At 41.0% G+C, this 20,569-nt stretch overlaps 1 protein-coding gene and 1 non-coding gene across 4 annotated transcripts; both read right to left on the bottom strand.

Annotated features, from left to right (window-relative positions):
* Positions 1-4,405: 4,405 nt before the first annotated feature.
* TRMO (tRNA methyltransferase O) lies at positions 4,406-20,193 on the bottom strand. 3 transcript variants are annotated; one of them, XM_046023787.1, is made up of 5 exons: positions 20,085-20,193; positions 14,391-14,565; positions 11,157-11,314; positions 7,313-7,978; positions 4,406-4,903 (listed from the first exon to the last, which is right to left on the bottom strand). In XM_046023787.1, exons 1-5 carry the CDS (start codon positions 20,158-20,160, stop codon positions 4,644-4,646), a joined length of 1,335 nt encoding a protein of 444 aa, XP_045879743.1. In that variant the 5' UTR covers positions 20,161-20,193; the 3' UTR covers positions 4,406-4,643. The 3 variants fall into 3 exon arrangements, with proteins under 3 accessions (XP_045879743.1, XP_045879744.1, XP_045879745.1); XM_046023788.1 differs by having other exon boundaries at positions 7,322-7,978; XM_046023789.1 differs by lacking the exon at positions 20,085-20,193 and adding an exon at positions 19,784-19,824.
* LOC123953655 lies at positions 9,374-9,479 on the bottom strand. The gene has a single exon (XR_006820918.1). It is a non-coding gene; the product is annotated as a U6 spliceosomal RNA (small nuclear RNA).
* Positions 20,194-20,569: the final 376 nt, after the last annotated feature.

Raw genomic sequence — 20,569 nt, 5'->3', positions numbered from 1 at the left:
AGCTTAGCTCTCAGAAGCAATGGGTTGCTAAGATATGAAAAGAGATACTGTCTTTTATTTTATTATTATTTTTTAAAAGATTTTATCCATTAACTTGTCAGAGAGAGAGCACACAGGGGCATGCAGCAAGGCAGAGGTTGAAGCAGACTCCCTGCTGAGCAAGGAGCTCCATGCGGGACTCCATCCCCAGACCCTGGGATTGTGACCTGAGCCAAAGGCGAATACTTAACAGAATGAACCACCCAGGCTTCCCAAGATAATATACTTTAAATTGCTCTGTAAGCCATAACATCTCTACCAATGTGAAGAACTATTAAGACAGTGCTTCAGTACTTAGCATGTGGATAACTTTAAAACTGTTAATACTGAATAAAAAAGTTTTATGTATCTCAAATTGCATGAATTAGTGAAGAATCTGAATAGAATTCTCAAGTGAGAATCTACAAAGCAGCAGAGGTAGATAACATCATGTTACATCCAATCCTACCTTTTTTGTCAATACAACATAAACGCACCTTGATTCAAATTTGATTGGTTAGTGTGGTGTGAGTTCACTGGATAAGTAAGTGGCTCCTTCCATCAAAAAAAGAGTGGACCACTGAATTTCTACCTCCTGTGGACACTGAAAAGGCTTTTCTTATGCCTTTTCACAGACACATGCACTGACCTAGCCTTGAATCCTCTGTCAGCTGTACCTGCTGTAACCTACAAAGGTGGAGAAGAGGCAGAGAGTAGAATAGAGAGGATGCTGGAGAGTCATTTGGTGACTACCTGTATTAGGAGCCTTATTTTAACAATAACAGAAAATCCCGGTCTCATTTCATTGAGCTTTAACCCTTATGACTTGCCTCTTCTCTGTCACAGAGAATAACTTCATAACATGACTATACTTTTAGCTTCTTATAAAAGAAATGCAGAGTTATTTCTGAAGCATCTGGGCTGAAACAGGAAAGAAGGTCAAAAAGAAAGGCACTAAAGAGGATCACGTGTGAGAAAGGGGTTGACGGGCTGATTTCATACACAGGCAAAGAAGGCAGTTCGTGATATACATGCAATCTGAGAAGGGAAAGCCGGGTGGAGGGAAGATGCTGCCCTGGGCATGTGGCTTCATGTCAACAGGGTCCTTAATGCAGTGGCATTCTGCGATATTTCCTTTAGCAAAGCATCCTATAACTTGCTAAAAGGAGTCCTTTCAAAAAAAAATTCTGTAATAAAAAAAGAAAAGAGAGGCTATCCATACCTTGTATTTTAAGGACCCGTTGGTTCCTCTGAGTCTTCTTGTCCAGGCAGGTGAGCCAGAACACAGTGGCAAAAAAAGGGTGTCAATGATGACAAGCACAGTAAAAATAATACCTACATTTGTACACCACTTAAGAGTTTAGAAAATGCTTTCCCAAGTATTATCCTCGTAACAACTCTGTAAGGTCAGGGATTTGGAGATGGGTGAGGTAACTTGCCCAGGGTCACACAGGTAGCACAGGGCAGAGCAGAAAACAGCACTTGAAGTTTCTGAGGCCAAATTCAGTACTCTCCACATCTCCCACACTGCTTCGCAGGAGGTTCCACAGAGACCTGGTAGGAATAGGCATTTCTACTTGTATTCCTCCCCCTGTTCTATATTTAGTGCTTGGACTCCCATGAACATCACTCTTAAGTGTCCTGCATTTATTAAACACATGACACTGCTGACCCTCAAATAAACCAGCATGGTTTGCTGAGCATCTACATCTGCATGGGGGAGACCACAGAGCCACGATGGGATGGGAGCCAACTCTGGGACCGGACTCAGTGGGCTGAAATCCTCAGTGCACGGCTGACCAGCCGTGTGAGCTTCAGCATGTTACTTAACCTCTGATCAGTGTACGAAAAGCATACAGCCCGGTGCCAAGGACATAACAAAAGTTCAGTAACTGATACAGATTTCACTCTTACTGAGTCTTCACCTACCTTCTTTGAGACCAAATGAAAAACTACCAACAAGAGGCTGATTGGTATCTTCAACTCCACTCTCTTCTTTGCAAAGAAAAAAGTCGCAAATACATGAACAGAGGGAATGCCTTGTATATACATGCTCACGGGTTTGGCTAATGAGTCTATCTGGTTGTGCACAGCCTCCACATGCTAAAATAATCCATCCTAGCCCTTAAGCCAAGCTACAATTTAAAAATTTAATAAATGGTACTCATCCTCTAATCTCTCCCTATACATGATTGACAAGCATCAGTGGAAGCATCTTGTGGAAGTTACCATTCTGGAAAGCTGGGGTAAGTGGGCTGAAAGCCAAATTTACCCAAATAGCTTGAACTCCTGGAATTTATTTCCCAGCTAGTGAAAATAATCAGTTATCAAGGGCTCCCCCTACTGGCACCAAAAAGCAAAGGCTAAAATTCAGATAACATTTATGCAGGGTAGAGTACTGTGTCTCTTTCTTCTTCTGGACAAGTTCCCACAACAAAAAGGAATATCTAAGACTTACTTCAAACTATTTCTCTTTCTGAGGGATGGAAGTTCATGACTTAAAGATCCAAATTTCCTCATAACTAAAAATACATGCATAGAGAGAAAAGCTCACACAGGGGATTCAAAAACTGGGGATGGGAGAGACTTAACATCATGCTGAATGGGAAAGAGCTGAAGGAAATTGGGGTGGCTCAGCGGAGAGACAGGACCAAAGGGTACGGAGCAGGAAAGATATCTGACAGGCTAGCATGGAAGCAAGATCCTTATGCTATGCAGCCCCACTAGAGGGTGGAGTCATCAGAGAACAGATTTTACCTTATAGAAAGGAAGAACAATTAATAATGAGCATTATCATACATGAGGAACTACAAAGGGTAGGCCTGAAGGATCATTACTGAGTGGTGAGTGGGCAGAGAACTAAACTGGACTATACTTAGGATTTTAGTTCTAAAATCCTGAGAACGTATGTTAAAATTCCAAACAACTGAACAGTCCTGTTAAGGCTGGTTGGTGTCATCCTCAGACTTTTTTTCAATATTAAGTTGAAATTGGAATTTTTCAATATTAAATTGAAATATGCTGTGCTTTAAGCCCTGATTTAGTCTCAAAATAATTTTAAGAGAAAAGACGTCAAAATCAAAAAAAGATATTTCCCCAAGAGGTTGTAAGTAACCTCAAAGACAATCCAGTTCAGTTCAAGAGTGCAGTGTCATCAGCCACAAATGACTCTGTGCAAGTATCTACAGGCAGCAGGGCTCATTTCAAAACCATGATCAATCAGCTATTAAGATTTACAGTTGTGATTAGGAAAGCCTGTCATGCTGACAGGTGTCTAATTTGGTTACGCTGATCATAAATCTTCAGTTATCTCAGATCACATCATCAAAATCACCTATAGGCAATACATTCTTACAACTGCTGCCTATATTGTACTACAAAGGAACCACATACAGACTTAATTACTATATTTATCTAACTATAACACAATAACATGCTCATATCTTCCTCCTCCCCTAACTATCTATGACTTACAACAAGAACTACAACCTGTTTTTATCTCACTTTATCACCAAAACCTAACCCACTAATAGTTTTTTAGTAAATACTCATAAAACAAGTAAGAAATAAACCAGTAATTAAGTATTTTCTTCAACTTCTGGGACTTTCTTTGACTTTCTTGGGCGCCTGGGTGGCTCAGTGGGTTAAGCCGCTGCCTTCGGCTCAGGTCATGATCTCAGGGTCCTGGGATCGAGTCCCGCATCAGGCTCTCTGCTCAGCAGGGAGCCTGCTTCCCTCTCTCTCTCTCTCTCTCTGCCTGCCTATCTACTTGTGATCTCTCTCTGTCAAATAAATAAATAAAATCTTAAAAAAAAAAAAAAAAAAAAAAGAAACTCTTTGACTTTCTTTTCTGATACAAAGACATCCAAAGAAACATCAGAGTCCCTACTTTGGAATCAGGATTAAGTATATGTATACATATACATACAAATGTGTTTATGACAAAGTCTACAAAACACAGGTGTTTAATTTCTAAAGATCTTTATAACCACTTGTTTTTGATCTGCTAGTTTCCTAAGACAATGTTAACTCAGGTGATTTTTTTTTTAAGATTTTATTTATTTGACAGAGAGAAAGAGAGCACAAGCAGGGGGACCGGCAGGCAGAGGAAGAGAGACAGCAGGTTCCCTGCTGAGCAGGGAGCCCGAAATGGGGCTCAATCCCAGGACCTTGGGATCATGACCTGAGCTGAAAGCAGATGCTTAACCTACTGAGCCACCCAGGTGCCCCAATTCAGTATGATTTATAATGAGAGAGAGGTCAAGCTTTTCCAGACAAACTGTCCAGATGAACTTTTCCAATACGAACTGTTGAACAGATCCCCTGAGCTTTTTAAGTTCCTGCTAGAATAATCTCTGCCCAGTTTTACCAAGTGCCAAAAACATTCACCTTTGGATTCTTCAATATTAACCAAATGAAAAGCATATGGAAATTTCTCTAACTTGTATCCGTTTATTAAAAATGTTTTTCAAATAAATACTTTGAACAACCATTAACAATCAAAGCAGTGAGATCACTAAGTGTTGCTTCTTTCTGCAAAGAAGGCACACCATTAGCTTGTATAGTTAATGCAACAGCCACATCCAAAGTCAATTAGGCTGTTTTAAACACATGACGGAGGCTACTTACGATCCCAGAGATACCAAGGACTCCTCAGGGTCAGTCATCTGAATAGGCTCTGAAGCCGGCTTGATCCTTAGAACCTCTGCAAAGCCATCACCAAACCAGCAAGTGATATGTGCTATGTCTACAGTAAAGTAGAAAAGGCGGTCCTGGCAGAGCTTCCGTCGATACACAGACCGAGGGTCGGCTGACAGCACAGCCTCAATGGCATGCCTTGCTTCCTCTGCTGACTGAAAATACTTAAATGAAGGCTGACTGCCATCTGCAATGAGAAGAATACAACTTAATGCTGGTCAAATTTCAGTACAGTGAACTTCAATGTGGAGTATCACACTGAATACACTATCACTTGAAATGAAGTGGGTTTGGCAATCTACTCAGTTGTTACAGAGAATGTTGCTTTCAAATGGTTTCATTAGATTAAACTTAACACGTGCCCCAAATTTTCATTCACTGAACAAAACCTTCTATGTTCAATGTTGACTATGATTTGATTCCTTGTTATTCCATTTCTTCTCAGAATGGAGGCATGGTCAGGGAAATGCATGACAGTCCCAGCACTCTCAGAAAGCCACAAGAAAGAAGACTAAACCCACCTATACCCAGAGCACCAGCCGCAAGCAAGGGATGGTATCTCGGAGAGCTGGTGTCACAGCCCTAGTTAAAAGTAACATCACATTCCCTAAGGAACGAGGACATGGGAGAGTCCTGAAAAAAGTAGTATAGATACTCTGAGAAAGTTGAATACCATCACTAGGGAACAAGCCACCCCAAACCACCAAGGTGAGGATGTACAGGTAAACAGATGTACACCCTATTAAGTGGCAAAACTTCCTACATCTGTGTCATCATGGATGTATTTTAAGTTTTAATAATACAGTATGAACAAAACTTAAATAAAAAAATAACTGTGACTTAATTTTTAATAGCTACAACATAACATACATCCAAATAAAGGCCAGGCCCTTCCAGGAAGGCATGTGCTTTAAACAATGTTGTTCCTGTTCAAAATACCATCTGGAGTGGTGGTGGATCTTTATTCTTCTGAAAATAAATTCGGTTTTTAGAAAACAGCCAAAATCGCTTGGGTAGTAAGTTCGTAAATAAAGTCATGAAGTTTGATCTTCGGTCAAAAACCAAGGACCAATTCAACTGCTGATCATGTGGAATCCTTAAAAAAAAAAAAAAATCCCACCAAGGACCAATTATGCAGTGCTAAGATTCCTTTACTGCTTGGCTCATGAAATGACTCAAGGCCACTCAAAAAAGAGGAATTCCAGAAACATCAGACTCTTCAGTAACAGTGTACCTGGCAAAAGCTCCAGGACTTTGCACAGTTGTTCATTTGGCACAGGTGCCCTTCCATCACTTCTCTGCCTACTTATTCTTACAGGCTCAGCTCAAATACTTTTTCTTCCAGGAAGTACTCCCAAATTTTCTCCCTACTCCCCAAGTCATAATCCTTCTCCCCATCATATGCCCATAAGCACTCCATTCCAGCGCCAATCCCCCCACTCCTACCACCAACACATGGGCACCATTTCAGTATCTTTTATCTTTTCTAGACTCTAAGGCTTCTAACAGGGTCATTTCTTATTTCTGTATTAACTCCAAAATCTGCTGGTCCAAATCAGTCCCTGTTTTATAGTTACATTTCATAATTTCTCTTTTTAGCACTTTTTCAAATCAACAAGGCACATTATAACCTCTCGGACGCAGCATTATAGTTTGAAAAAGATAAAACTTTCCAAAGTAAGAAGCAATCACTGATAACTGCCGGAGAAAGGGTAAGTATAAATATAAAGTATCTTCTGGGCAACACAGCTTTCTTTGTTCTTTCACAAAATCCCTTTAAAACTCATCTTCCTCAACTGTATACAATGAGGAAACAATTTTCATAAAACTTTTTAAATAAAGAGCTCAATTTAAAAATCAGACACTTTTGTTTAAACATAAAGCCTTTGGAAAGAATAAGAAACACACCGTGGAGTGGCACATGAAATCAGACATGTCCTTGGCAACTAACTGGCTGTTCTCACTGGGCTCGCTGCAGCCACCTTCGTTCATTCTAGACGGCTGCCTCACATCTGCTACATCCGGGCTGGGGAACCAGGGGACGGTATCTGTTACAAACTGTGTGTTAAAGTAAACAAATCCAAGTAAAAGCACTGTGGCCTCTCTTCTACAGTGAAGGGCACGTCTCCAGGGCTGGGACTTTTTACAGGGACAATTACTGTGCTAAGAGACATCCCTTCTACCCCTAGGCTCCATGCCACAGGGAGAGCTATCAGCCACCTGACAGAATAAGGTGGGATATTTCTCTAGTCAGATAGTAAAACATGAAAAAACTTAATCCAAGTATAGAACGAGCACAATTTAGCTTCTGAACACTGTTTGAAAACTCCAGGAACTACTGTAACAGACTCACAAGAGGCCCTAAATCATGCGCCACCTCATGAGGCAGGAGCCATTCCCAGCAAACACTTCACTGAGTGTCTGGGACTCACTGTGCTGAACAAGGCTCGTCATCAGATGGTGCTGTTGCCCAAACAGAATTTTATACTCCTACAGTTCATATAACCAGTCATACTGACAAATCCTCTACATAACTGCCCTCAGAAATACCAAATTTGGCTAAAACTCTCATTCCAAACTAAGAGACAGAGGGTACCTGGTTCACCTTCTGAACTGAGGCGCTCGAGGTCCATCTCTGCGTGAGGAGTGAAGCGGACTTCCAAGGGGGCCACAGGGGCCTCTCTAACCCAATCAGGGACCGCGCTGCAGCGGGCTGCACCAGCCATCCTGGAAGGACAGTAAAGGGCCACCAGCTGCATCTCCGCACCGTTTCCTTGTGCGACCACTGCTTCCTTCCCTCTCTTTAGTCTCTTTTCTGTACCTTCCTCTGAAAAGCTCTTCCCCAGGCAATTTGAGCCAATTTGTTCTTCTGCCACACTCAGACTCTGATCACTTCTTGATTCTACACCCAAATCTGCTGCTTTCTCCCTGGGCTGAGGGGAGTTTTGCTGGACTTTTGTTGAGTTATCACGTTTCGTGTAGTTTGCTCCTGAAGTTCTGTCTTCATGACATTTCGGTTTTTCCTTAGTGTGACTACAGGCTTGTGGTTTATCACACCTTGAGAGCTGTCGCTGGTCACAGTGGTCAGTCTTGCTATTAGACTGGGATGTGTTTTGGGATTTATATTGGTTATTCTGTAAATTAAAGTCCTGTAGAGGCTCAATCAAATTTTGTGGCGAGTCATACTCAGCTATGTAGGGCTTTATGTCTAGGACAGGTGTGCCATGAATCATGTCAATTCCAGAAAGATATATAGCTCCACCTACAATGTGAAAAACACATCCTCTTAGAAATCGTAACAATGAAGAACAGTGCAAACAATTAAGAACACCACCATCTGCTTATGCCTCACCAAGCTTACTCACAATTCTCTTACACACCAGGTTTTCTTATACCTGGTGCCAACACACCCTTTTCATTCTGCCTGGAAACCCATCCTCTTCTTCACCTGTCAAACTCCTACATGCTCTTTAGGGCTCCTCTATGAAACCTCGCCTACAGAGCCTTTCTGGCTCTTCTACACATAAGCACTCTTTCCTCTGTGTTCCACAGAGAAACCTATGTAAAAACCTCTACTACAGCCCTTTCCATATGGTCTGGCAATGACCTAGTCAGTCTCTCTCCCTAGACAGTGTGGGTAGGCCCTTGAGCACTGACTCATTCTTGCATCACTGGGGCTTCTAACTCCGTTCCAGGCATAGCAGAGTCTTCAATATTATCTCTGTGGGATCAATGAGGATTTCCACTGCGGCAAACAGACACGAAAGTGGCCCCCAGAATGCCCACCTCCTGGTGTTCACACCCTTGGATAATCCCCATCTTTTGAGTGTGACTTGATATCACTCCAATGACTGTGTTACATTATCTAAGACTCCTGTGCCTGCAGGCAGATTCACTCATTCTCCTGGTGGGCTTAATGAAGTAAGCAACCTGAGAAAGCCCATGTGGCAAGGCACTGCAGAAGCCTTTTAGGAGCTGAGGGCAGCCACCAGCCAACAACAAGCAAGCAACTGTGGCTCTCAGTCCCACAACTATAAGGAAGTGAATTCTGCCAACAACATGAGTGAGCCTGGAAGCAAATGCTTCCCCAGTTGAGCCTCCACATAAGAACTCACCTAGATCACACCTTATTTGCAGCCTGGTAAGATCCTAAGCAGAGGACTGGCTTAGCTGTTCCCATATTTCTAAACTAATTATTATGAAACATAGTAATATTTCAAAGAGATAATAAATGTGTGTTGTTTAAACTGACTGAGTAAGGACGTCTGGGTGGCTCAGTCGGGTAAGTGTCTGCCTTTGGGCTCAGCTTCCTCATCCATAGGAGGAGGATTGCTACCCTATCAAACCCAAACAGCCACAGAGAGAGAACTCACACAAACACGCTTTATAAACTGTAAGGCACCATGCAAACACTAGTAGTCACCATAACACTTACTTGTAAGAATGTCTACAGTGTTACTGCATTTGCCTTTCACATTTCTAATTTGATCTCCCCCATTAGAATTTTAAGTTCTTCTTCAATGCAGGAATTGTGCGTGTGTGTGTGTGTGTGTGTGTGTGTAAATTTTTATTTTTATCTTTTTTTTTGGTGACACACAATATTTTAATAATGAGAACTTCAAGTGATGACATCATAACAGGATATATTAAAACCTGAAAAATTGCAGAGCGCTTCATGAATTTGTGTGTCATCCTTGTGCAGAGGCCACGCTAATCGTCCTGTATGGTTTCAATTTTGGCATATGTGCTGCTGAAGTGAGCACAATGCACAGATTTTTATCTAATTTGTTTACCACTATACCCTCAGCACCTAGAACAACGTCTGGCATATATACAGTGCTCAGAAAACATGCGTGGGATGCACAAATGATAATAAAATGTTTAGTACTATTACTCAAGCTGGTTGGCTATCACAAATTGACAAAGCTCAAGATGGACTGGCTTCAGAATTTTCTTGGAAAACCTATCCAAGGCTGGGCTGAATACAACCCAGGGGACGGAGTTCAAGTTCTGGCAAAAAACAAATAAAATAACTGATCTTACCTATTTAGCACTAAGTAGCCTGAAAACTACTTAGGGCTTTTGTCTCATAAGATCCTAAAAAAAAAAACAAAAACTATGTAGTCCCAGAGAGGGCAGGTCCTACTCCTTCGCCCACTTTACAAACCAGGAAGCTAAAGCCTAAAATGGTCTCCTGACCTCCAGTCTTCTGCCTCTCTAACAAATGTGCTTATTGTTAGTCAGAGTGATTCAAGAACAGGATGCTTTACTAACAAACAAAACAAACAAACCAAAACTCAAAGATACAGAGAACAGATCAGTGGTGGCCAGAGGGAACAGAGTAGGGAGATAAATGAAATGGGTCAAAGGGATCAAGAGATACAAACTCCCAATGATACAGTAAGTAAGTCTTGGGGATGTCATGTACAGCACAGTCATAATATTATATTGTATATCTGAAAGTTGTTGAGAGTAGATCTTCAAAGTTCACACCGTAAGAAAAAATATTTTTAACTATATGGTGACAAATAATATCTAGACTTATTGCAGTGATGATTTCACAATGTATACAAATATTGAACCATATTGTACACTGGAAACTAATACGTCAATTATACTTCAAAAAAACCATGGGATGCTTCCAAAAAATGTATGGCTCAGTAACTAGGCCACATCTGAATACATAGTTATTTTTTTTTAAAGATTTTATTTATTCATTCGACAGACAGAGATCACAAGTAGGCAGAGAGGCAGGCAGAGAGAGGGGAAGGGAAGCAGGCTCCCTGCTGAGCAGAGAGCCAGACGCGGGGCTCGATCCCAGGACTCTGGGATCATGACCCGAGCCGAAGGCAGAGGCTTCAACCCACTGAGCCACCCAGGCGCCCCCTGAATACATAGTTAAAACGAACCTGGTATTCTACACAGGTACTTCCACAATCTGACAGGTGTTTAAATGTTATTATACTGCAATTCATAGCAGACCCTCTGCCACATGTCAAGAGTTAACAGGTGTACTACAACCACAGCGCATGTTCATCTCCTCAAAGTACAAGGAAGAAATAATACACCACCACCCTACGTGTTTACCATATCTACACATACAAGCAGTTATTCTCTATTAATTCTGAAAGTGTCCAATTATTGTTGAATAATTTTGTATTTACTGTATTCCAAGTCAGAGAAAATTAGTTACTAATTATTTTTTAATAATGTAATAGTTTCTAATATATGGGATGATATAATTAAATTCTGAGCATCCTATGAGAGCTGATTTCAAAGGGTGACATTCTTTTTTAGTCATTTCTTCTTCATGCCCAGTAATCCTCAAGGGTTAACACCACTGGTACTCCTCTGAATAACAGCCAGTTAATACTATGTTTGTTTTATAAGACTTCTTTTAGATAAGGAAAAAAGATAAAAGTAGAAATGAAATTTGTTACCTTCTACCTTTTCCAGCTTGGCCAGGGTCAGTCCTATTGCATTGGGACGATGTGGGCTCCTTGTGGAGAAAACTCCAGTCTTTATGCCATTCAGCCTAGGAGGCTGCACTTTTGCCTTACAGCTCAAATGACCATTTTTGTGAAAAACAAACAAAATCCTATTGAAAATAAACCAAACCACCAAGTAAGAAAAGAATACTAATTAATTAATCCTAATAATATGATGGGGGAAAAAACTTTAATCTTTAATCCCACAAGTTAAAGCTGAAAGAATGCTTTTTAACAGTACTAAAATGTAATCAATGGGGAAAAATAAATACCATTCTCATTCCTTGAAGGAAGGCAGCGTCTTATCTCTATATCCTAACACAATTACTGGTATATTGTAGGAACATTTACAAATATTTGTCAAGTGCCTGAATAAGCAATATTTACGAAGTAAGAGCCTGCTATTCCCCAGGCAGTCTGCTACACATTTTTACACTTATTTAAATCTCTTAACAAGCCCCGGACTTGTAATTTATCCTCCATTTTAAGAATGAGGCAATCCAAAAAAAAAAAAAAAGAACGAGGCAATCCAGGCTCAGAAATGTTAAATAACTTCACTGGGTCTTCCTAAGTAAGACAGAAAAGCAGGAAGCCATAAAGAGAAACAATAATAGATTCAAATTCATTAAATTTATGACTATAAAATGTAATCCCAGGAGAAAATGTTTGCTACATGTACAATAGATAATGGGTTAATATCTGTGGTATATAAACTGTTCCTACAAATCACAAAGGGGAACTCATTATAAGAAATTAAGCAAAGACGGGGCACCTGGGTGGCTCAGTTGTTGGGCGTCTACCTTCGGTTCAGCTTATGATCCCAGAATCCTGGGATTGAGCCCCACATTGGGCTCCCTGCTCGGTGGAGAGCCTGCTTCTCCTTCTCCCACTCCCCCTGCTTGTTGTGTTCCTTCTCTGGCTATGTCACTCTCTGTCAAATAAATAAATAAAATCTTTAAAAAAAAAAAAAAAAAGAAAGAAAGAAAGAAAGAGGGGTGCCTGGGTGGCTCAGTGGGTTAAGCCTCTGTCTTCGGCTTACGTCATGATCTCAGGGTCCTGGGATTGAGCCCCACATCGGGCTCTCTGCTCAGCAGGGAGCCTGCTTCCCCCCACCTCTCTCTGCCTGCCTCTCTGCCTACTTGTGATCTCTGTCAAATAAATAAATAAAATCTTTAAAAAAGAAAAAAAAGAAAGAAATTAAGCAAAGAACATGAATTGACAAAAGGGTAAGAAATAACAACAGTCAAATGAAAAGATGTTGAACCTCACTAATAATTAAGAAATTTAACTGAAAAATAAAATAGTTTTTCTCAGGTCACCTGGATGGCTCAGTCAGTTGAGCACTCTTGATTTCAGCTCAGGTCATGATCTCAGGGTGGTGAGATCAATCCCTGCTTAGGATTCTCTCCCTCTGCCCCTCTACCCATGCGTGTGCATGCTCACTCTCTCTCTCAAATAATAAACAAAGTATTTAAAAAATATCTTGCTTTTCCCTGTCTGACAAAATGTAGAAAAACTGAAACATACACTGTTAGCAAGAATGTAAGGAAAAGGTCATTTTCAAACACTTATGATACAAAAATTAAGCTTTTTAGAGCAGTTTGGCAGTAGCCCTCCAGAATTATAAATATGCACACCCTCTAGCTCAATATAACAATTTCTGATACTTATGTGTGAAAATGTACATGTGCCAAGAACTGTCTAAGAAGGTTTGCTACAGCATTACTATAATAGCAAAATAGCTATCCATTAACAAAAGCGTGGTCAAATCATGTCATATCCGTATTTTGCAATAAGAGACAGCCATTAAAGCAAAAAGAAGAAATCTGTATGCATTGTTATGATATACACTGTTAAATGAAGAAAACATATTCCATTGTTTAAAACAAACACCTACCCTGCTGTGTATGTTTATGCTTCTATATCTATTAAAAAAGAAAAAGAAAAGGACTGGTAGCATGTAACCAAGCTATTAACAATAAAAATCTCTGAAGAGTGCTGGGGGCTAAGGATGAGAGAGAAGACAAATAGGAGGGATACAAAAAATCTCTTTATATAGATCTGGACCCATTTTTTTTTAATATCAGCAATGTTCTTAATTTAATTAATTTAACCAAGATCAGACAAACTAGGTCAGACACATGTTGCTTTTATTCTACCCACATCTCCAAATTAACAAAAACATAAGCTACCTCAGAATAAATACTGCATTTTAGGTCTTCACCAGTAAAATTAGACCAAGTCATACTGGTGATGTTGGAGTGGGTAAGAATGGATACAGACAGAATTCCAATTGACAGTAACACTAGTGTAACACAGGTGCTAATATAAATAACGCTTTATTTAGAGTATCGAGATTTCTAAAGTCTCTTTTGCCTCTTAGTAAGAACACACGTAATTGTTAATGGTCTAGGGCAGAGTCTGCAAACTTTTTCTGTAAAGGGTCATATGCTAAGTATTTGAGTTTGCATACCAACAAGTCTTTGTTAACCATTCAACTCTGCCACTGTACCACAAAAGCCACACACAATACATAAATGAATGGGAGTGGCTGTGTACCCATAAACTTATTTAAAAAGATGGGGAAAGGGGCACCTGGGTGGCTCAGTGGGTTAAAGCCTCTGCCTTAGGCTCGGGTCATGTCCTGGGATCGAGCCCCGCATCCGGCTCTCTGTTCAAGCGGGGAGCCTGCTTCCCCTTCTCTCTCTGCCTGCCTCTCTGCCTACTTGTGATCTCTGTCAAATAAAAATAAAATCTTTAAAAAAAAAATAAAATAAATTAATAAATAAATTAATAAATAAATAAATAAAAAAGATGGGGAAAAAACAAAGATGGGGGGGTAGATGGATTTGGTCCACGGCCTATAGCTTGCTGACCCCTGGTCCAGAGGATAGAATAATGACTCACAGGCAGAATCACGAAGGTCTATAGAGTACAACTCAACAGAAGGCATTCATCACAATCAGGACCAACTGCAAATGGAACAAGTCCCCTCAGTGGATCCCAAGCTTCCATGAGAGTGCCCAAGTTATGCCTACAGTCACATGTGTGAATATGCAACAGGAATTCCCTGCAACAGCTAAGTGTAGTCTGGAGGGCAGACTCCAAGGTTGCCTTTGACGGGAGTACTTCACTCAAGAGCAGGTTCTGACCCAAAGACCCACTTCTAACCATAAAACAACTTACCAAACATGAGAAAACTGTTCTAAGCCCATCAAGGAATGTTCAGGATTATTAAAGATGCTCTTTCTAATTCTCAAACAAGCCCGTGAATGGCTACAAATAGACGGCTGCCTTGGAGTACCATTCTTGGCTGAGAAACAGGATTCCAAGTAGCCAATTGGCTCAGTTAAAAGATTCCCTACAGAAGAAAAGGAGGTAAGAAATCATTAGTCAAAATGTCAAATAAAGATGTAGGAAAACATGCTTTCTTTAATGCACTGATTTAATAATTTTAGCATCTACCAAGTGTTATGCAACTATTAAAAATGATTCATATGTCATGAATACATATAAATAAATATATCATCACCACACACATATTATTATATCTCTTTTGATAGCCAGAGAGAAAAGAGGTCCAAGACAGACAGGGAGCTTGAGGCACCTGGGTGGCTCAGTGAATTAAGTCTCTGCCTTCGGCTCAGGTCATGATCTCAGGGTCCTGGGACGGAGCCCTACATCAGGCTCTCTAAGCTGGGAGCCTGCTTCCCTCTCTCTCTCTGCCTACTTGTGATCTCTGTCTGTCAAATAAACAAAATCTTGAAAAAAAAAAAAAGAAAGACAAGAGGCATTCTCAGAAGTTCTACTATGACCATAATTCAAATTCAATGTTACCATTACTAAGGTATGTGACTTTGGTCAGAACTAAAAGAGTATTTAGGGGTGCCTGGGTGGCTCAGAGGGTTGGCCTCTGCCTTTAGCTCAGGTCATGGTCTCAGGGTCCTGGGATCGAGCCCTGCATTGGGCTCTCTGCTTGGCGGGCAGCCTGCCTCCCCCTCTCTCTCTGCCTCCTCTCTGCCTACTTGTGACCTCTGTGTGTCAAATAAATAAATAAAAAATAAAAGAGCATTTAAAATAGAGGGAACTGGGGCACCTGGGTGACTCAGTCAGTTAAGTGTCTCAACTCTTGCTTTCTGCTCAGGTCATGATCTCAGTGTTGTGAGATCAAGCTGCAAGTTGGGCTCTGTGCCAAGCATGGAGTCCTCTCCAGATTCTCTCCCTCTCTCTCCCTCTCCCTCCCCCTCCCCCGCCCCATCCTCTGCTCACCCTTGTGTTCATGCTCTCTCTCTAAAGAATAAATGAATTCTTTTTTTGTTTTTAAAGGTTGTATTTATTTGACAGAGAGAAACACAGCAAGAAAGGGATCACCAGCAGGGTGAGTTGGAGAGGGAGAAGCAGGCTTCCCACTGAGCAGACAGCCGGATGTGGGCCTTGATCCCAGCACCCTGAGATCACAACCTGAGCCTAAGCAGGCCCTTAAAAACTGAGCCACTCACACACCCCAAGAATAAATGAATTCTTTAAAAAAACTTTTTAAAATAAAATAGAGGGAATAACATGCACAAAGTTAAATGACAAGTGTCACAGCACATGCAGAGAACAAGTTACTTTGATTGGCTGGAGTGTGAAAGATAAGGAAACAGAGATTGTATAGAGACATCCTCATGCTCTTCACAAGCTTGCGTGTAAGCCACTGTGTGTTTGTGAAAGACCTACCTCAGTACCTGTTTTTGCTAATCAAAAGAAATCCAAAGAGAATGTCTGATTTTACCCAAAAAAAAAAGGCTAAAGGGGAAAGTGCTCAGCATTTGTTTTGCAGCAAGCTGTTACAGACGCAGGATGCACCCCAAGCAGTGAGATCAGCCGCACCCAGGTCCTTCCCCAGGAACTACACTCAGCATCTGACCATCAAGCCACCAGAGCTTTGAACTGTGTCTGTGAGCATTTGTGCTTTATCTTGATTTATTTTGTGCATCAACTAACAATATGCGTCCTGAAGTAACAGAAAAGCCTAAGAGAGATAATTTTTTGGGCCTGGGAACATTCAACAATTTTCCACATAAATTAATGGTAATTGCTTTTTCCCATTACACCATTTCAGGTTACGAAAAATTTCATAGGAAGGATCTACTTTCAGATAGTGGGGGAAACATGTCCAAATAAGCATACATTCAGCTAAAAAGAACAGAACAGGGGTGCCTGGATGGCTCAGTCAGTTAAGCATTTGCCTTCAGCTTAGGTCAGGATCCCTGGGATCGAGCCCCGCTTCGGGCTCCCTGCTTAACAGGAAGCTTGCTTCATTTCCCTCTCTCTGCCTGCTGCTCCCCCTGCTTATACTCTCTCTCTGTTAAGTAAATAAATAAAAATCTTAAAAAAAAAAAAAAAGGAACAGAATATACGAAACAAAGTAATTTAAGCAACAAAGGGCGTGCATGGGATCATAATCATACTACTAAAATATCTAGAGACAGAACAGATTTCAAGTTAGGCTTGGTCTAGTAGCTCTCTGCTCCTAGAATGTAGACTCCATGTGGGCAGAAGTTTTTCTATCTTGTTCACTGCTATGTTCACGGCCTAGTACATTGCATGCAAGGGGGTAGATATTCAAAAAATTCATGTTACATGGGAAAAGAAAGGATTGTTTAAGTCCAAACTGGTTAAAATGGAAAGTGAGGGGCACCTGGGTGGCTCAGTGGGTTGGGCCTCTGCCTTCAGCTCAGGGTTCTCTGCTTGGCAGGAAGCCTGCTTCCCTCCCTCTCTCTGTCTGCGTCTCTGCCTACTTATGATCTCTCTGTCAAATAAATAAATAAAATCTTAAAAAAAATAAAAAGTGGGCACCTGGGTGGCTCAGTTGGTTAAGCGACTGCCTTCAGCTCAGGTCATGGTCCTGGAGTCCCAGATGGAGACCCACATCAGGCTCCCTGTTCAGCAGGAAGTCTGCTTCTCCCTCTGACCCTCTCGATCTCATGCTCTCTTTCTCAAGTAAATAAATAAAATCTTAAAAAGAAAAAAAAAGGAAAGTGAAAAATTCAAAGAATATAATCTCATTTAAGAACGTTTGTTTATACATTTACCTATTTAAATATGTACTTGTATATGTTTAAAAAGCTATCTGAAAGGATATTTCATCAAAATGTTAATATTTTGGTAAAATGGATGTGGTAATACAGTAAAAATGAACAGAGAGATTTTTGGATTATTTTTATACTGAACTTTGTAATTTGTATAATATTCAAAATTATTGAAATCATCAGAAATCCTCTTCTTTTTTCTTCCTAAGTAGTAACTCCTTTCAAAGGACAAAAACTTGGCCAAGCAGCACCAATATAGGTTTAAAGTCCAAGGTATCCACAACTAGCATTTTGAATTTACAAATAACTTTTTTTTCCACATTTCATGAAAAATTTACTAACTTCTTTTAAGAGATGACATACAGACACTCTAGACCATCATCTTATTTTCAGCTTCCATTAATTCAATCCATCTACCAGCACAAGGTAAGATTATAGGCGTGGTGTTGTCCCTCACAGCACCTTTCATTACTTTTCACTTATAAAAACTGTATTATTGGCTACATATAAAATATTACATGTAATAAGTGTGTAACAGAGCATAATACTATGAAATCCTGTGAACCCACTACCCATTCCAAGAACTAGAGCTTTACCAACAAAATGAACTTTTTATGTTGCTTCTCTCCTATGGCAACCCATCCTTTCTCCCTGAGATAAACAGGTGCCTGAATGGGATCTTTATCACTCACTACCTTTAATATAATTTTATCACATGCATATGCATGCCTAGATAATATTTATTTTGTTTTGAATTCCATAAAAACTGGCATTGAACTGCATGTTATCTTCTCAGACTTGCTTTTTCTCTCAGTATTACAATTCTAAGACCCTTCCATATTGTGTATGCTTTTGTAAAATATTTTCCCAAATACGTTTACAGGCATTCTTTTGTTTATCCTCATCCATGTTTCTGTGGATTAAGACAGTAAACATCTCAGAGATGAAGAAACTGAGGCCAAACAATTCTCTGGTCTTCATTAAAATGCCATAAAGAAAAATGGCCAAAAAAGGACCCCTCACCTAGTAAGATGGGATCCTTGTGTCTTGTTTTCATTTGTTTAGCAAACATTCCAATGTTCTACACCTGCCAGATATTGAGCTAAGCTTGGGTAAAAGAAACAAGAATTCTTACCACAGCCGAATTAACAGTTGGTTGGGGAGAACCTCACAATATGTTTCAACATCATGGGGAAAATATGGAAAGCACCTAGTGCCATGCAAAATGCTCAGCAAAATGTGGTTTTCCAAGCTCTTACTTAGGCATTTCTCTCATCTTAACAATACTGCAATTGTACTAACTGTGTAATATGAGAAAAACCAACGTTATTAATGCAGAGTTTTTGTACACAAAATTTATCTGTATGTTTTAGTGCTGACAGAAAGTGCAGGTCCTTATGACCCTCCTGCCCAGACCATAAAATTACCCTTGTTATAATTCATGTCCCCAGCACAGGTCCCTCCCCTTCTTAAAATACACTACACCAGTACTCCAGACTCTGAGTTCCTTAATTTTATGCTACCTCTAACTAAATTTTCCACTTTTCTGTTACCAGACATTGTATTTCTTAACCTGGTATGCAAGGTTCTCTACAATCCGAATCCAACCAACCTCCTTGTTCCATCCAGTATTTCAAATTTATAGCTCCCCAGTCTGGTGTTAGGTAGACCTCTAAGCCCTGCTCCTTTCTGCCTATGAAAATATTAGGCCTGTAACCTGGCACTGTGCAACAGTTTTTTTTAAATGAGCACAACCTTCTACAAGCAACAGTCCTTCTAGTAAATTCAATCTAAGTTAAACTTTTATAACATGCACAAACATTTCAGTCTTAAGAATTTTCTTCACAATGAAAACTGGCAGTAACCTAAAAGCCCAACAATAAGGAATTGGTTAATTAGAACACATCTCTAAAGCAAAGTACTATGCAATTCCTTAAAAAACTATTAATGGCCAATCATTTATATGAAATTTAAGGTTTTTTAAAAAAAGATTTTATTTATTTATTTGATAGAGATTACAAGTAGGCAGAGAGGCAGGCAAAGAGAGAGGGGAAGCAGGCTCCCCGCTGAGCAGAGAGCCCGGATGCGGGACTCGATCCTAGGACCTTGAGAGTATGACCTGAGCCGAAGGCAGAGGCTTTAACCCACTGAGTCACCCAGGCGCCCCAAATTTAAGTTTTAGAAAGAAGTTATAAGACAGTGGGGTCACATAATTCATTTTCTAGTGTGCATGCGCAGAAACAAGTATGTAAGGTAGGCACCAGGATATTAACAGCGTTTTTCTCTGGCTGATGGTAGACTTTTTCTTCCATTTGTGTCTTCTAATTTCTAATATTAATATTCGGCTCTATATAATGAGGTGAAGATAAACTCACGCCCAACTTTCCGGGCCCAGTTTAAAAAGATTTCCTGTCTCTCCTCTCCGCCCCAGAACTTTTCCACGTCTCCCGTCTCACTTTCTACAGCACAGGATGCCTCTCTCGGGTATATTTATTAATTACTAACCCGCGTGACACCAGCGTTCACATCCTATCTCTCCTACGTGAGCAAAAACTCTGCGAGAAAGGCCGTTACCCTGCACGTGTCTGTTCCAGCCACGGTGCCAAGCCCAACCCAACCGCAGCTACCAGGAACGGAACAGATGACATCATGCCTCTCGCCTCAGCAAAATCACGTGGTCCCTAGTGCACGTGATCCGACCCACTTGGGTTCAAGTTGTCGCATTTTACATCCTGTTCCGAAGTCAGGTCAGGGGGCTGCGCCAGGCCTCTTTTGGGTACGGAACCAATGTTCTCTCATAAGTTACCTGTTTCCAGAGCCGGCTTCACGCACCCACACCCGGTCGCTGTGGGCTGAGGCCCCGGCTCTTCCAACACGCGCATGGCGACCACTCACTGAGGTGTCGACTGACGGCGACAGGCCTTCCGCTTCCGGTCTCCCAGCTGGGTACCTGCGCAGTAGCCGCCCTGGCGGGGCGGCGCGAGCCCCGCTCCTGGCGCATGCGTGGGTTGTGGGACGCGCTCTAGGCGGACGCTGCCTGCGGCACTGGTGGGGTTTCGATTTCCATTTCCCGGCTTTGGTTTCTCTGCTTGTGATGCTTGGCGCTGACCTGCTGCGTTTCCCTGCCAGTCAGCAACTCCGAATTCCCGCGCTTGTGAAGGGGGACACTACGATGAAGATTTATGCACTAAGATGTCTCCCTCAAACATTGATGTAAACAATCTACGTGACCAATGAATGACACTGATTTTTAAAGACAAAGGATGTGTGTATGCAGTTAACCACTCAGCA

The sequence above is a fragment of the Meles meles genome, chromosome 11, assembly GCF_922984935.1.
Source record: "Meles meles chromosome 11, mMelMel3.1 paternal haplotype, whole genome shotgun sequence".
In the NCBI taxonomy this organism is placed as follows: Eukaryota; Metazoa; Chordata; class Mammalia; order Carnivora; family Mustelidae; genus Meles; species Meles meles.
This window is presented reverse-complemented; position numbering and strand designations above follow the sequence as displayed.

Coding starts and splice junctions, on each gene's coding strand:
- TRMO (XM_046023787.1), bottom strand. CDS start 20,160: ATGCGCGTGTTGGAAGAGCCGGGGCCTCAGCCCACAGCGACCGGGTGT. Junction 14,566..20,084: donor GAAGCCGGCTCTGGAAACAG/GTAACTTATGAG, acceptor TTTCTTCTGTAG/GGAATCTTTTAACTGAGCCA. Junction 7,979..11,156: donor CAAGCTGGAAAAGGTAGAAG/GTAACAAATTTC, acceptor TTCACATTGTAG/GTGGAGCTATATATCTTTCT.